This window comes from Harpia harpyja, chromosome 7 (assembly GCF_026419915.1).
Source record: "Harpia harpyja isolate bHarHar1 chromosome 7, bHarHar1 primary haplotype, whole genome shotgun sequence".
NCBI classification, from domain to species: Eukaryota; Metazoa; Chordata; class Aves; order Accipitriformes; family Accipitridae; genus Harpia; species Harpia harpyja.
This window is the reverse complement of record NC_068946.1, coordinates 45,957,031-45,973,224: the sequence shown is the minus strand read 5'-3', so window position 1 is coordinate 45,973,224 and position 16,194 is coordinate 45,957,031. Positions and strand designations below refer to the sequence as shown.

The 16,194-nt window shown below is 40.9% G+C and overlaps 1 protein-coding gene across 13 annotated transcripts in view; it reads right to left on the bottom strand.

The window, feature by feature from the left end:
- Positions 1–16,194, bottom strand: part of KALRN (kalirin RhoGEF kinase) — a 534,490-nt gene that overhangs the window by 186,533 nt on the left and 331,763 nt on the right. For all 13 annotated transcript variants that reach the window (XR_008236018.1, XR_008236019.1, XM_052792838.1 and 10 more), the window contains exons 13-14: positions 15,572–15,746; positions 2,946–3,141 (exon numbers count right to left, since the gene is read on the bottom strand). Coding sequence is in view for 11 of the 13 variants with exons in the window: in XM_052792838.1 (XP_052648798.1) it covers positions 2,946–3,141; positions 15,572–15,746 (371 nt within the window). In the remaining 2 variants the exon portion in view is untranslated. The remainder of the gene's footprint in view (positions 1–2,945; positions 3,142–15,571; positions 15,747–16,194) is intronic.

Sequence of the window (16,194 nt, the reverse complement as noted above, 5' to 3'; positions counted from 1 at the left end):
CCAGGCCCTTTCAACATATCAAGTTAGACACCCAAAAATCAATATCAATTTTTGAGAATATTTAGCTTTGCTATCAGCAGTAGAGCTACAATCAAACTGGAAAAATAGAAGACAGGTTCATTGAAATAAAAAGTGCTGGCTCATTAAAAAGTCCAGTCTTCTTGAGAATATTGTTATAATATTCTCTAAATGCAAATATGTTTCCTGAAGGATACAGATTTTAGTGAGACATGAAAACAATTTGAAAGTACTGCAAAATTTCAGAAAACCACCTGACTTCCAGATCTTACATAGTCCCTAAAAATCCCAAACATTTCTTTGAAGGATAATTATTTTGATGGTGAAAACAAGCTAATCCAAAGCAGGCTCACCCACATGTGCTGGAGTAGTGGAAGGAATCACAGGAACATAACTTTGAGCTGTATGGAGCTTTGGAAATACTGGACTTGCATAGATGCCTCACATGCACAGATGCCCTGAATATCTGCACAGAGTCTGATATGGTGCATCACAGGACCACTGGATTTATTGTACCAACATGACAATGTTCACAGGGATTTCCAGACACTCCACAGCCAGTGGAATCAGAATCACTGCTCCAAATATGCATCGGACATGCAAAAATCATGGGTGAATGTCTAAAACCTTCTTTTTCTACCTGCACAAGATTTCCAAATGAAAAAGGCATCATGCTTGGAAAAACATGGATGTAATTTTATCTGACAGACTTACTAGCTTAAAGACCTCCAAGCCAAATGCCAGAGTGATCAAAATTGAATCAGTATCCTGTGTGACACGATAAAAAGAATAAAGCTCAAAGAGAATTACAGGGAAGGGAAGAAACTTGGTCAATTAAGAGTGTCTGGTTAGGTAGAATGTCCCTAAAAAATCACATTTTTTCTGGCTTTATCTTCTGTGGCTACAGCTGAGTTTTGATTGAAGCAGTGGTTACACTGTACAATAGGAAGCAGCAATAGCAGCTGATTTCCCAGAACCCCTGCAAGTTTGCAGCTTTGGCAGTAAGAACAATCATCCCTTAACTTATACACTGAATGACTATGATATAGGATTCAGAAAGGAGTAAAATTAAATGAATTTTTTATGAAGTATAACTGTCCTTTATTGAAATAAAAAACAGTAGGCTCCCAAGAGCAATCTCTCTCCCTTATTTTGCCATTCTCCCAGCATTTAGCATTCCGTGCATGGCAGACATGACCATTACCTTTGATTAACTACAGTTACTCTACATCCCCATGAGGCTTCTGCTTCCTTGCCTTTGGGAGCAATGGATTTTTTAGTGGGTATGCTTCATAGAAAGTGATCTTAGATAATATTATAAAAACATTTTAAAAGTTACTTCATTTAGTTGCTAATCTTTTGTCTGCAATCCAAAAGAAGTTGTTTCTAACTTCTTGACAAACACAGAATTTTTTTTTTTTTTTCCCCTAAGAATCAGTCACTGAGACTCCTAACTGTGCTCTGTTCTGGATCATATTCTTTACCTCCCATAGATTCCTACTCATATTAAGATTCTTCCAGGATGGAAAAAAAAAAAAGCAAGCATCTTAACTGATGTATTAAGACAAGTTGAAGAATAGGACCAGGCGTAGTGTGGGCAGATCTCATAGAAGCTCACACACATGGTTCATACAATGCACCGGATTGTCTAGTTCACAACATACTCTTGTAGCAGTCCTTAAGCCTGTGTTGAGTGCAGCTTGCCAAATCAGGCTGAATACTGCCAGATTTTTTTAAAGGTGGGTGTGTAGAGGTAAAATGTTTGCCAAAGAATAGAACCATAAAAATCCTTTTTATTTTGAAAGTGCAAATTGGGAGGGAAAGAACAGGAATTGCTCTTGCTTTGCACTCTTTCCAGACATTTAAGAAGGTTAAAACGCTTCGCAAGTAACATTCATTTTTGGACTTTATGCAGTGATTAATCTAAGTTATGATATTCCTTTTCCAAATACAAAATGCAAGGATACAAAAATCTTGATTCATAGGATGTCTTAGAAATAGGATCCTACTGCTGAGAAGCACAGTAAAAGTATCAGACAGACTCCCTATCAAGATGAATCAAGTCTGTCATTTAAAAGCACATGCCAAAGGTGGGTTTTTTTACATCCAAGTTCCTACCTTTAACTTTCAAGTGCACACTGAAAAGGAAAATTCCAGTATAGTTTGTCACATTCCCTTTTTATACAAAATAATTCCAATTAGAGCTGGCTGGAAACAAGAGTTCCGTTTCATGACTGGTTTCAAGGCTCTCATATTTGGATTCTTTCCCAGAGGGCTCTTGGATAACTAGCTTCTTTCTCACCTCACTCCTCTCTCTCTCCCTCAGGCATGTCTGCACCCTGAAATGTGGCACAGGGAAAAGGTACTCAAGTCTGTGGAGAATGAAGCCAGCACATCTGGTCAGTTTGCCTCTCAATAAAGTCTAGTTGCAGAAAGGTTAACAAGCTTAGGAGCCTAGAATGACTAGACTTCATCCAGACCTGATGTCTGACCAGCCAGCTCAAGTATCTGTAACTGACTACTCACTGCAGTGCTTGTTTCTGAGCTGGTACAAGGACAAGGACCTACCAGTGTAACTTGCTTTGCCCTCCCCTCTCCATCCACTTTGGAACTGATCATGAACTCCATCTTGCAGTTGTGAAACTTTCTGAATGAAACTTGAAAGTCAGCTTTATTTCCTCAATGAGCTTCAGTCTCAAAGAAACAGCAATTTTTGATGTATAATCCTGAATCAAAGAATTCCCCAAACTTGTGGAACAGTTCTGGGAGTGGAGAGACAGGTATTGCCCATACTTACTTATGTTAAAAACTGATGTATTTGGTATGTATTGGGGTATTTTTGCTTGATATACATTTTTGGGGTTTTGAGTTTTTCTTGGTTTTTGTTTTTTTCTCATGTAAAACAGAGATCAAATTGCACTGCTTACCTGAAGCCTGGACCTCCATGATGTATTGGTGTAAATCTTGCCCTTGCTGGATGACTTCAAAGGTCATGTTGTTCATGGCCAACTTCCGCTCAGTGTGACGCTGCAAGCGCTGCTCAGCCAGAGTGAGGTCTTCGGTGTTGAAATCATTCATTTGTCTCAGCAGATCTTCATTCCAGGCATCTAACTCTGCTGTAACCTTCATGGGCAGAAGTCAGACACTGTATTCACTCAAGATCTATGAAAAATCTTACTCTCAATTTGTGTTTGTACAAAAGTACTTCACATTTTAACTCTGATCCAGAAACCTCCAAACCACAGCCTCAGTACACTCTGGATCCTGCCCACTTAATGGTCACGCTTAACATTTTGCTTAGGTGAGGATCCATGAAAAGATTATTGGTCCAACAAGAAATCTGACACCTTTTTCCCTTACACATTCCAAAGGGCACTGTAAGAGAAGACCCACTATATTCACATGGATGGTAGAGGTAATGTTTCTGAATAAATTCAAATTTAAATGAAGAAGTAATGCTTACAGAATTGCAAAACAATTTGTAACACCTGTGACCACATAATCCCAAAATGGCCTGAATTTTTCTAAAAACATTTTGCAACACACTGTATGTTATATATTACAGTGGAAATATTATTTATTCTATCTTCATAGAACTGAACTTGTAAGCTGCTTCCAGTAAGCCCTATAACAGGGAGAACTAATACATTTTTCAGAATTATTATTATTGATATAATGTATTGTGAACAGTATCTACCCATTGTTCACAGAAAATGCATCATGAGACTAAATATTTCATTATGAATTTGTGAGTTAACCCCCACAGCATTGATTGCAGTTGTACAGTAAGTCTTATGCTGTGCTTTCAGGGACTTACAGTCTTTTATAAGGGTCTTTTTGTTGTCCTCCTTGTTACACAGGGAACAGGCCCTGTATAACTTTTTTCTCCTGTGGATCTGAAAGCTTTTAAATGGGGGAATGAATATAAATAATTCACTTTTACAGATGGGGAAAGCACAGCACAGAAACATCATACTTAACGGCTACGTGAATCACCAGTAGAATCACGAGTCATACCTGGCTCTAACTGAAAACCTATATAACCTGCCAATAACTCATGGGAACATGCAAAATCTTCTGTTGCTTTCTCTGCTTCCTGATCACAACATGCAGTCTGATGATTTTAGCAGTCCATTTACTGTATCTTCTTTATTTTACATTTTAGCCCACAAGTAGCCATCCGATATGAAAGTCCTTCTCCGTTTTTGCCTGTTCAATTAAAGCAAGATCTAGCCTCCACCCAAAGAGCACAGTCTCATGTCAACCTAGATTCTGCTACTGCAGACAAAAAAGAGGGAATGTGCTAGTGACAATGAATTGAGGGAGGGGGACACGGGAAATGGGAATTAAATAATGCATACAGGCTAGTATTGTGCAGTAAACAATTTTTTAAAGTATTGAAAAATTTTTAAATAAATGTCTTAATTCTGATTCATAGGTCGATTCCTCATAGCTAGATTCAGGAGAGCTAAAACCAGGTATCTAAATTCCCACTTGTGCACGTTATGATGTAGTGAAAAGTTCCTGTTTCTCACTAAAAGTGCTCTTCAGTGCCTGTGTGCAGTGAGATGCTTAACTTCCTAAGTAGCCAAGATTCAAAATTTTCCATTCAGTTTTCCTTTCCAGAAAACATACATTATATCCAACGCAGGCACAGGAAGGTGACCCAAATGGACCGGCTCTCAGCCCTTCTCACATTAGAATGGATGGCAGTACACAGTTTTGCATTAGAAGGGAAAGCAAGCAGTCTTTAGGCCCTTTTTTGAGAGAAGCAGAAAAGCAGATTTACTCAGCCAGGAACCTGGGACCTCAGCTGCAGGGTGAAAGGCAGAGAGTAGATATCCTGAGGGGCTTCTATTTTTCTTCAGCTTATTCCATTGCCCATTCCACTCAATTACCTTTAAATAATAGCTATCTCTATAGTCTCTTTGGCCCCATTCCTGATTCCAGCACCCTCTGATTCATTGACATATCATAGCTGGAGTCCCTGGACTGTGGAGACTTATTGGCAGATTTAACAGTTACGGAGAAATGGTCAAAGTAGATGCTGGAGAAGGGTTTTACCAGATACATTTACATTCAGAGGCAGATCCTCAGCTAACAGTAATCAGAACTGAGGTGGTCTTGACCTTGTTTCAAACTACAAACAACAGAATGAATTTAGAGTTAACACAGGTTCCTACAATCATGACAATAACACTTACAGTTCAATACAAAGCTCTTTCTGCTATTTCTAATGGAAAGGCATGTGATATAAGGGAATCAGAAGAATTTTATTTTTTATGAGCTATTATAAAACTGTCTGTTTGAATCCATTGCATTGATTGTCAGGCTGCTAAAACATAATAATTTGAAATTTTGCAAAGATTCACAAAGTACTTCCCAATTTCCTGTAAACACTCTCATGCATGCGCATTCAGGAAGATGTCTAAAAGCATTTATAAGTGACAGTAATAGAAAAGATTAAAACAATCAAAGAATGTGTTACATTAGTTTGCTCTGACAGCCATAATACTATGATTGGGGGATTCTGATCAAATCAAAATCTCTCCATCCCGTTTACATCTATGGACATCAACTCCAGGACAGGAAAATGCAAATCTTTCAGAAGGTTGAACAGTCAGGGGAGTTGGCAAAGGATATATGAAGGAATCAACAAATGTTCCCATAAGTATGCTGAGATCCAGCACTTCTGCAAAACTACCTGGGTTAACCTCTCTGCTGTGGTGCTGTTTCTCTTACTAACTTTTCCACTTGGCTGTGGAAAGGACACTGATCAGCATTGCTTTTATCATTAAATCTACAATAATTTCCACTCGAGCATGGGGAAATGGCTGATCCTGACCATACTGCTTTTTGCCCCTTAGGCCTGTGTGACAGTCTGACAAATTATAGTCAATGTCTCAAACAGTCATTAAAGAACTTTGGTGGAGAAAATGGCCTCTGTAAAAACGCTGGAGTTTTGTGAACAGGACAATGTGACCGGAGGAGAGGACCCCATGGAGGGTGGGACCGTGCTTCTCCAAAGCCGCAATTCCTTATCTTAAGTCACCAGGAGAAGGAGCACAGCATATGCGCCTGGAGGAGGAGGCCCCACGGAAGATGGGACTGTGCTTCTATCTTAAGCGGTCATGCCAGCAGGGAAAGAGAGGCAACTCTGCAATGAACCACACCCCCCCAAAGCTCACTGACCAATTCCAGAGAACCCCGGGAATGGGAACTGCGCATGTCGAGACCATCAACTAACACACTATAAAAGAAGGGAGAACGAGTTCTCAGTGCACGCCCTCCGGAACTGGATCTCTACGCTGGCTGGACCAACGCTGGACTCAGGACTGGTGAAACCCTTTTCTTCTCTCTTTCTTTCTTTCTTTCTCTCTTTCTCTCTCTCCCTCTTTTCCTTCTCTCTTTTCCACAGTCCCTACACCTCATCCTTTTGACCAAGTCTGAGACTAGGAGTGGATCTAGCTGCCCTTGGGCTCCTCTTCGAGAAGGAGTCCAGAAAGCAAGGGGGTCTGCTCTGAACCTCGTGACTCAACAGGAGGCCTCTCCTTCTGATACAGTTCCATATTCCATTTCTTTTTCTACACCTCCCTTCTCTTTTCAAACAGTGGCTTAATGACATGTTGCAAGGTTCATATTGATAAGTTCACTTGTACTTGGGCAAGGTTAGCTAGGTTGAATAAATGTTGATTGTTGTTTGAACTCCCCTGGTGTCGTTTCACCTTAATTCTGACAAAGGAAATCCACGAACCTGAGTCGCTCCAACTTTGCAACGCGACAGCCTGAGCGTCCAAGACAGGTCTGTAGCAGAGAGGCATCTACAAACACTCAAGAGGACTGCCTCCCGGGCAACCAGTGCTCCTCGTGCTCGTGTCGGCCACCAGCTTTCACCAGGCTCCCCACACAGGAGGAGCTGCACCTAAATATCTACCTGTGCTATTAGCCATTGCAAGGCACTGAAGGGTTTATGCTCCTTTATCCACACTCCCCAGTTCAAACCAGTGGTTCCAATTAAAGAGGAAAGGACGGCATAGGCTGTCAGGACACGAGCTGATAAACAACACAGGATGCAAGGCGAGCCCATGGTGCTCTATGCCATATTGCCAGGACCGGGAACAGGGGTTAAGATTGCATCTGAGTGGCTCTAGACAGTCGGACAGGTCCAGTGGGGCTTGTTAGCCCAGTGCCAGCTCTGTCAGGGCCAGGAGCACAGCCACCAATGGAGGGGAGAAGGAAGGAAGGTGGGAAGTTGCCTCTGAGTGGGGGCTGATGAAGGATGACAATCATGCCATGTGCTGGGTTAGGGGAAGAGGGGAAGGAGTCAGGCACAGCGAGAGGTAGAACATCACCAAATTTCTCAGGCGAAGTGTGTACAAGAAGGTTGGGTACATTGCTCTGAGTAACTGAGACAAACAGATGGCTAGAAGGGAATCTAAAGCACAAAGCAAAGAAGCAATAGCAGAGCTGTGATAACAACCCAGCCTTCCTGAATCCCAATCTGGTGCCCTATCCCAGAGATAATGCTGCTTTGCATATCTCATTAAGACATTTCCTTTTCTGTCTGTACAGCCAATGCCTCAAAATCCCAGCAGTTTCTGTACTTCAAACTGGACCATTTGGAAATGGTCCCAGAGTCTGAATCTGAATCCCTAACTGGTTTGACTTGGGTACAGGGAAATTGATTTATTTTTCTTCAGGAACAAGCTGTAATTAGGCAGCTCTGTTAACTACAGATGTATATTTTTCAAGTCTAAAAAGGGCCTTCGGATGCTTTCACAGATTGATCAGGCATTGACATCTATGGTGAAACTTGGACTGCATTAGACAAAAGTGTCCTATCTCCTACGCTGTGGTAAGAGCCAATTGCACTGGGCCTGTGTCAGGAATTGTCTCATAAATGAGGCTCACTTGGCCATGAACTTGTTTAATTCCCTTCTGACCCAGAAGAATGGCTGGTGAGAGTTTACTCTCTTCATCTGCTAGATTTTTGGTGGGAAGAACTGACAGCACTTCTTATGTTTATTCAGTTTACTTCCCAGTGTTTGTGATTCTAAATAGACCTTAGCATCCCTCACATGCCCTGAGAAAAGAGAAGCCCTGAGCTCTGCTCTGTTCCACTGCGGCATGAGAGAGAAATCATACCAAAGCAGAAGGGTCATGAGAGCAGCAACGGTGGCAGTGCACAGGTCTGCATTAGCAAAAGCAGCAGACTTATCTGCAGGTGCCCACACTGTTCCAAGGAAAGCTGCACACATGCCTCATTGTCAGCCACACTCTGTCTGACTCCTTGGAAGGAGCCATGCTCGTTCCTTGCAGGTCATATAAGGTTGGTGGTGGCCAAGAAACAGCTCCCTATTACTAAAGGAAGGTCAAGTGACCCCAGACTACTAATGAAACAGAAAGACACAACAAAGCTATTGATTGACAGTGAGCCTAGAAAGCACAGTTCTTCATTCTTCACCTGAAATAGATGCTCCTGCTGCCATGATAATGGGAGGGGAACTAATGCTGGCAGTGAACCCAGTCTAGTATTAAATAACTGAGATACCCTTATCAGAGCAGTGGAGGCAGAGCAAGAGTTAACTTCAGCACATGAGGAAACACTGGGTTTGTGCTGAGCTCCATGCTACTATCACAAGGCTATAATAGATACACAGACTATGTCAGCCAGGTCTGTTTTTCATGCAGACACAGTGACCACAGTCTAGACCACATACTCTTTAGGCAGGAAACCTCCTAAAGCAGCAACCTAATATACCAAAAATCCCACTTCTGCATTTGCTGCTTCCTGGATTTACCGTGTTGCAACACCAGCAGATAACATGACCAAAGGGAAAGAGACATGTTCATCTTCAACCCTGGAGAAAGAGGAGAGGTATAGAGAAGAGGTACGCAGGTGAAAAGTAATAGCAGTAATAATAACAACAGTAGCAGTCCAGCCATCTCATGCCTACATTGCAGCCTGCTTGTGAATTAGGCCAAAGAGCCTACCCAAGCTGCAGCAGCTGATGTGCAGGCAATTGCACATCTGCAATAATTTAATATCTAAATCCTAAGTATCTTTTTCTTGATGCTGCTGCTGAGTTTTTCTACAAAATGGTGCTGCTGAGCCTAGAATGCTGCTTGCTTGGCCTTAATTCAGTGTTTGACACCTGAAGTCATCGTGTTTAATGCCAACCAGAAAATTTTGTTTGCCAATTGAAGGAGGTGGAGAGGGGAAATGAGGAATCAAGCAAAAGAAAATAAATGTTATATGGCGAATGAATCACATAGGAGCTGGTATTTTGAAATATGGGCTGAGGAAGGGCATATGAGGAGGAGGGAAATAAAGTTCTATCCTGAGAGCAGAAGCTATTAAAGAGAGTGGGCTCGCAAGAGGGAACTGAAAAAGAGTAAAGACGCTTGGGAAGAACAAGCAAATGTAGGAGGCAGGTTGCAAGAGAAATGATGGGGCAAGTAGGAGGAGGAGCAAAGGCAAGAAGAGTGGGTAGAGCATGGGGATGTGGCAGGACAGGAAGAACAGTCACACAGGCACAGGGCAGATCTGTACAGAGCTCAGAATCAAGAAAAGGGAATATCTACTTCATTTCAAGAGAAGAAAAGGTGGCAGCCATACAGCTGGGATGAAGAGAGAGTGAGGATGGATGAGATGAGAGGTCAGATATGATCCAGGAAGGAATCAAAAAAAGATAATTCTGACTCCTGGATGCTGAGGGAGTGTCTGTGAGTGCAGAAAGAAAGGGGTTATAATGGAGTAGGGGAGACCAGATGTCTAAGGCATACTAGAGATTGGGCACCAGGGATGCCAGGGGCAACAGCACTTGGCTCTGCTTCAGCGTTCAGAGCAGGCTGGAAGAGCAGAGGACTGGATGTGACAGTATAAGTGGATCTATGGGCAGACTAATACTGAAGGTATATGGTAGAAGAGATGTAGGTAGGAAAGGGTGAATGAAACTGTCACTTCTACAGATCATGTAAGCAGAAAGTTTGCTGTTCCTCCTTCTCAGGCCTCAGTTTGGGCTGACACTGTGCAGTACGACAATACTGTCACCTGTTTTTTTGATGACAGAGATGCCACACTGGCTTAGTGGGGACCCGGGCCACTGAAGTGTGAAAAGGCTGTCACAGTGATGATTCTGCTCCAGTGCTTTTGGCTCCTGAATCCCTAAAATATCAGGATAAAAAATGGAATTCAGCTCCAAAAGACAGGGTGCCCAGAACAGCTTAGTACTTGCCTTTCCTTAATCTTAAGCGACACGCAGTTTGGAAACTAGGTATATATGGAAAAGAAAAACGAAAGCTCACTAAGCATGAGACTTTATAGGATTCCAGCTTATGAACAGAAGAGGCTGAATTTTTTCTTACCATGCCCTTACAAATCTATCTCAAGATCTCTGTAACTCTCATTTCTTTGCTCACATCTGAGTGTCAGCTATAAGTCAGTGAGGGGCTGTAAAACATCTTGTACCTTCAACGCAGGCAGCTAATTCATTTGAAAGATTCTGCTAATTTTATAAACCTGGAATAGGAAACTAAAGTGAGTTGTGAATCAGTGAAGTAAACTACTGTGAAAGCTGGCTCCTGTTCCCTTCTAAACTCATGCTCAGGGATGGATGCGAACAGCCAGAAGAGCCAGCAAATGAAATCAAGGCTGAAAAATTTAATTAGCAGGTGAAATGGAGCCAAAGAGATTGAATGGTGGAAAATTAGATATCCAGCAGGTGAAGATATTAGTGGTCATGGGGCTTTTTGAAAGATAACAAACAGCATACAAGATCAAATTTATATTGTACAGTGGGAACCTCCATAATCCCTTCCAAGACTATGTCTTGGCCTAGGAACCACATTGCTCTAAGACTACAGTGCATAGACTCTGTCTAGCATTGCACAGATCCATATGCATTGCAGGAAACAAAACAACACACACAAGGGAAGGAGCTGGGCAGCTCTGGGAAAGGGAAAGGGAAGTTTCTTTGGAGGTAACCAACAACTGTTGCCAGACAGGTATTGGCTGAGATCATTCCTGTTCTCAGTCACAGAGTTTTACAGAGGCCTACAGGTGAATTTGATCATCTCTCTACAAATGAAAAAATATGCAGAAAAACTCTGGATGGCAGTAATTTTGTTAGGGAATGCAACTCTACATTTTACCATTCATTTCTTATGCATTTACTCAGCATTTTACTGTATATTAGCATTCGTTCAAATAATGGTTAATAAGGCTTTAAATGACAATTTCTGAAGCAAGGGACAAAGTATACTTGACAGATTTTACTGAGGATGTAACTCTGCAATAAGGCTGTGCTTCATATGTATAATGCACTCAGTGTGGTGCCAGCACTGCCGCTAATGTCTGCCAGCTATTGTCCCTTGAGTCTTACACCCTATTTCCTTGTAGTGGATCAGCTACCACATACATATTGCATTAATCTCCCGAGTTACTTGGTTGGCTGCACGAACTCACTTGAAGTCTGTATCTCATAGAAAGACCAACCATATAATCCTAATGATCCCATCTTGTCTTGAAATGCGCAATGACTTGGTAAAGTAATAAACCATATCAGGCATCAAAGTTAGACACATTTGCTAAATAAAGAATGGGTTGTCATTTTATGGTTTTAAAACCTAAGGCAGAATAGTCTCCCATAGGGATAGCTAGGCGCTCTCATGTTTCTGTTATGTCTGTTTCCAGGTGTTGTCATAGTTTGGATTTCATAATTTACCCCAAGAACCCAGAGTGTAAATATCAGTCAATATAATGAGATTAAGGCAAGAAAGAACAGGCAGCACATGCTATGTGCCTGTGGGTTTGTATCCAAATTCGTATCTGCCAAACCTGCCTTGACTCAAGTACAACACAAAAGCTGCCAGTGCGGCTTAGAAGTCCTTAGAAGTCCTAAATGAATGCAGCTGGTCTGCCCTGCCAAAGAAATAGGCAGGTGGCTTCTCTTTACATAAATTACTTTTCCTGAAGACAAATGCAACAATAGTTGGCAGATTTCACTGAAATACAAGAAAAGGTCCAATGATGCCTAAATAGATGGAAGTAAGTGTTGCTCGTGCAGTAATCATTAATTTTGAAGTTTGTCTGGACTCCAAACCTCTGTCAAGAAGAGAAGATTATAGAAAAGCTCAAAAATCAGGAGGGCTACAAAGCAGATGGGTACAGTGCAAGTTTAGGAAAGAGTGCCAGAGGAAAGGGAGATCTGTGTCATGGATTTCAATATCCGAGGAGAACAGTAAAAATAGGAAAGTTTCCAAAGAACAAATGACAGTCAGGCACTTTCTAAATAAAACTAAAGGCCAATCACTCAATTGCCATTTGTGAGTTTGAAAAATTCCCAACAGTTTCAGTTTGCATTATTAATTAGAAAGAAGAGAGAGAGAGGACAGTAGGGAAAAATCAACAGACTCAAAAAAGTTTGGTACCAAAACTGAATGGAAAGAGACAACATGAGATGTAGCTATTCCCTGAGACTGAGATGTAATGCGCAGCCTTCCCTAAAGCTGTTGGAAGCAGGTGGGCTCCCACAGCTGCATCTCTCTGGCTTCCACTAGAGAAATGCAAGTTTTTCCTCTCACCAGAGTGCCCATGGAAGGGTCCTCATCATAAGGGATTCCCTGGAGCACAAAAACCTGAGAACCAAGGGTGAGAACACAGACCTGAGGGGGAAAAATGGGAAACTCAATGCTTGACGACAGAAGCAGCAAAGAGGACAAAGGTGTTCCAGTTTGGGAGGTGGAGGGCCCACTTTTGACAGACTGTTTGTGTGAGTGCAGGAAGGAGAGAGATCAACATGGCTGCAGCAGTGTGAAGGGTTTTGTTCGGGATGTGTTCAATATGGTACTGTTCTTTGGGCAGATGGAAGGGGGCTTATCTAGACTAGAAAAGGAGAAATTCATTTGACAATCATACTGGTACACATTATTTCACTTTTCTTAATCTATGCAGGATCTAGGCTATTATGGAAAATTAAAACCTAAATACATGTCCAGTCATAGCTCAAGGTACTTGTCTTTAGTAGAAAAAATACTTAATTTCCTGTTTTAAATATTGTCATCTTTTTCCCTTAAAAGCTTGGAATAGTCAACCATCAGAAATACGACATGCTTTTTAATTATGGCAATGAAAAAAATCTTTTTGCTTCTCAACAATGGCATGAGATAATTTTGTTAATTTTGATAACAGTTTCCTACTGACGTGGAATCCTTATTATATGGCTGAGGCAACCGACTGCAATCTACTTTCTAAGGATCATTATTGTGTCAATTTGAGCCAATTCAGCTGTTGTTTGAAATGCATAGCATACACATGTCATTTAATATTTTACTTCAAATTGCCTTTTTATTATCCATCAAACTGTTTTTCTCGTGTAAGCACTAAATGTACTTATAAAATTTAAGATACTGACCTGGAAATATTTTTATTGTGTGTTCAGTTATAAATTAAATGTCATAATTATTCTAAAATAAAAAATATTTTTCAGAAAGAGGTAGCTTTCTAAATAAAATCATCTGCCCATAGACTCCCTATGAAACATGTTCTCAGATATCCTTGTAATATTAATCTTGCAGAGGGAATTCAGATGTTCTTACGATAAAAAATAGCAAATCTACAGTGACAACTAAGTGGTGATTTTCTTTAAAATCCTTTCTAGCTAATCTGATTTTAGAAGACTATGAAGCACATTTCCAATTTTAAATATCTTAATGTATCACAGCCACTCCAAATGTGAATACATAGGATTCATGCAGAAGCAAAACAGGGGTCCACATAGTATTCTCATCTCTGGCACCACATATGGAGGGGACTAGGATAAGCCACATCATCTCCTGATGCCTCAGTTGCCCCATCAGTAAAGCAATCCATGGTGGTAACAGGCTTTGAGATCTTTGATGGAAAGACTATGTACAAAGAAAAAGAATTTGGAAACAGTGATTTTTTTAAATTTTTTTTTTAGGTCTTTCCTTAAATCATCATAATTCTAGATTCTGACCTAGAACTTGCAGTGAAACAGGCTGGGATCTTAATGAATGACTCACATGGGTTCACCACATACTGCCTACAGACACATTTGGGTGTTCCAGAAGCACATACTGTTTTTCAGGTTTTTTGCTTCATTTTTGGAAAACACAGGTGTCATTTATAGGTATGTACAAGTATATGCATTCACACCCCATTTATATCTTTAGAGTAAAAGTCTCAATTATTCAACATTTGCCACACAATTGTATCAAAAAATCTTCTATTTAAATATAGGAGATACTATGTAGCATTCTTAAGGCAAAGTATGTTATCTGACATGAAATACATACATTTATACTTATACACACATACTCACAAAGAATACTGTCTCTCAGTATCAAGGGGGCTGTGTATATCTGGCAAGTAAAATGAAACTATTCTAATTTACATAAATAACAAGCACTGTGGAACTGACTTCAGTGTAATACCTAACTACACAGTCACGACAGGAAAGCTCAGATACTCCTCACTGATTTCTATCTCTGGCATCCAATTATAGATCAAGACACATAAACCCCTCTGTTTCCAGCCTTTTATTCCACTATAAATCATTATGCCATGTCTCAAAATAAATACTTACAAAGTATAACACAGCATTCTAAGGCTCCCATTAAATACCAGTACCCACCTTGAGATTACTGCAGATTTACAAACAATACCTTCAGGAATACCATCATAAAACACTTAAAGGTGCTCCATGAACTGAACAAGCACCAGTGGGATACAGTGGGAGGAACATAGCCCAGAAGGGACATAAGCGCTGACACACGGCTTTCATGAATTTTGTGCACAAGTTAATTTACATGTTGTTCTTTTCACATCATGTCCTATCAGAATTACAGCAAGTAATTAATGAGATTGGCTGGAGTCTCTTTAAAGTTTCTCTGTCCAAGAATACCTCAATTATTAATGTTTTGATGAGTTTTCCATCCAGTGCATCTATCTGATTTCAAAACAGAACTACAAAATAGAACTGAAAGACCTTTTTTGCACAAGGACATAAAAATAGCCTTTAACTTTCCCCCTTTTTTTCCTTTCCTTTTTAAATAAACCCACTGCGATGCTTAGAAAGCCCATCTTTTAAATATCCTTTCCTTTCATGCATAACATGTTTTTTCACTCAGTGGTTTAAAGCCAAGCATGTATCTGTTTGTATGCATCTGCGTGTGTATCTGAAGAGACAAACCTCACTAATAAGCGATACAGAACTAAATCCCTGAGTGACTAGTGTCAATAAAGAGTTACAACAGGGGCATCTTATAAAGCTTCTCTGCAAAGCAGGCAGACTCTCAGCATAGTCAGTTAAGCAGACACAAATCTATTTCAGTGCATTCTAGCAGTATATCCTAAAGCATATTTTTAGCTTCAACATGCTGAATTTAAAACCTGGTTGTAACTCTCTCTCTTCCTCACTGGAGAGCTGAGCACAATCAAACAGCTCCAGGTGTATCCTAACAGAGTATGTCTACCTATACTCCCTCTCCCACAGCTCTATCTCTCTCAGGTCATGCAGCCAGCTCTTACCTCAATGGTGTACTGTTCAAAAATCCGGAGCTGAAGGAAAATGTCTAGCTTGATCTTCCTTTCATGGAAGAGCTCTTCCATCTGTACCTGGGCCTCGTCGAGCTGCTGAAGGACAGATTCAATGTGGCTGATGGAGCTATTGTGTGGAGTCTTATTGTTGGAAACGGCAGAGTCCCTGTAGCAAGGCAGAGAGCATGGTTAAAGCTGAGCTTTAAGGCAGGCAAAAGAGCAAGAACTACACATTTGTGATTCTGCGTGCTGCTGAGAAGCAAACTGAAGCACAAAGGGCTGAGGTAAGGTGTATGCAACACTCATCTCTTCTACTTGCTGAAATCCTGCAGCTCCTGAGCTTGGCACAAAGTTTGAACAAGGGGATCATCCTTTCTTGTGTCATGACACTGTGACCTTACACACTTGGGAAGAGAAGGGGAGGAGAACGACACATCAATCTCAATGGCTCTCTTGAGGAGACTGACTGGCAATCCCCTTTAATCCTACAGAGTGACCTGCTCCAGCCTACACTCACACCAAGCTCAGAGATGCTATGTAGCCACCTGGACCTTTACGAGTTAATATTGTGCATTTTCTTTATTACTTACAGACTAATTGAATCAGAATTACCA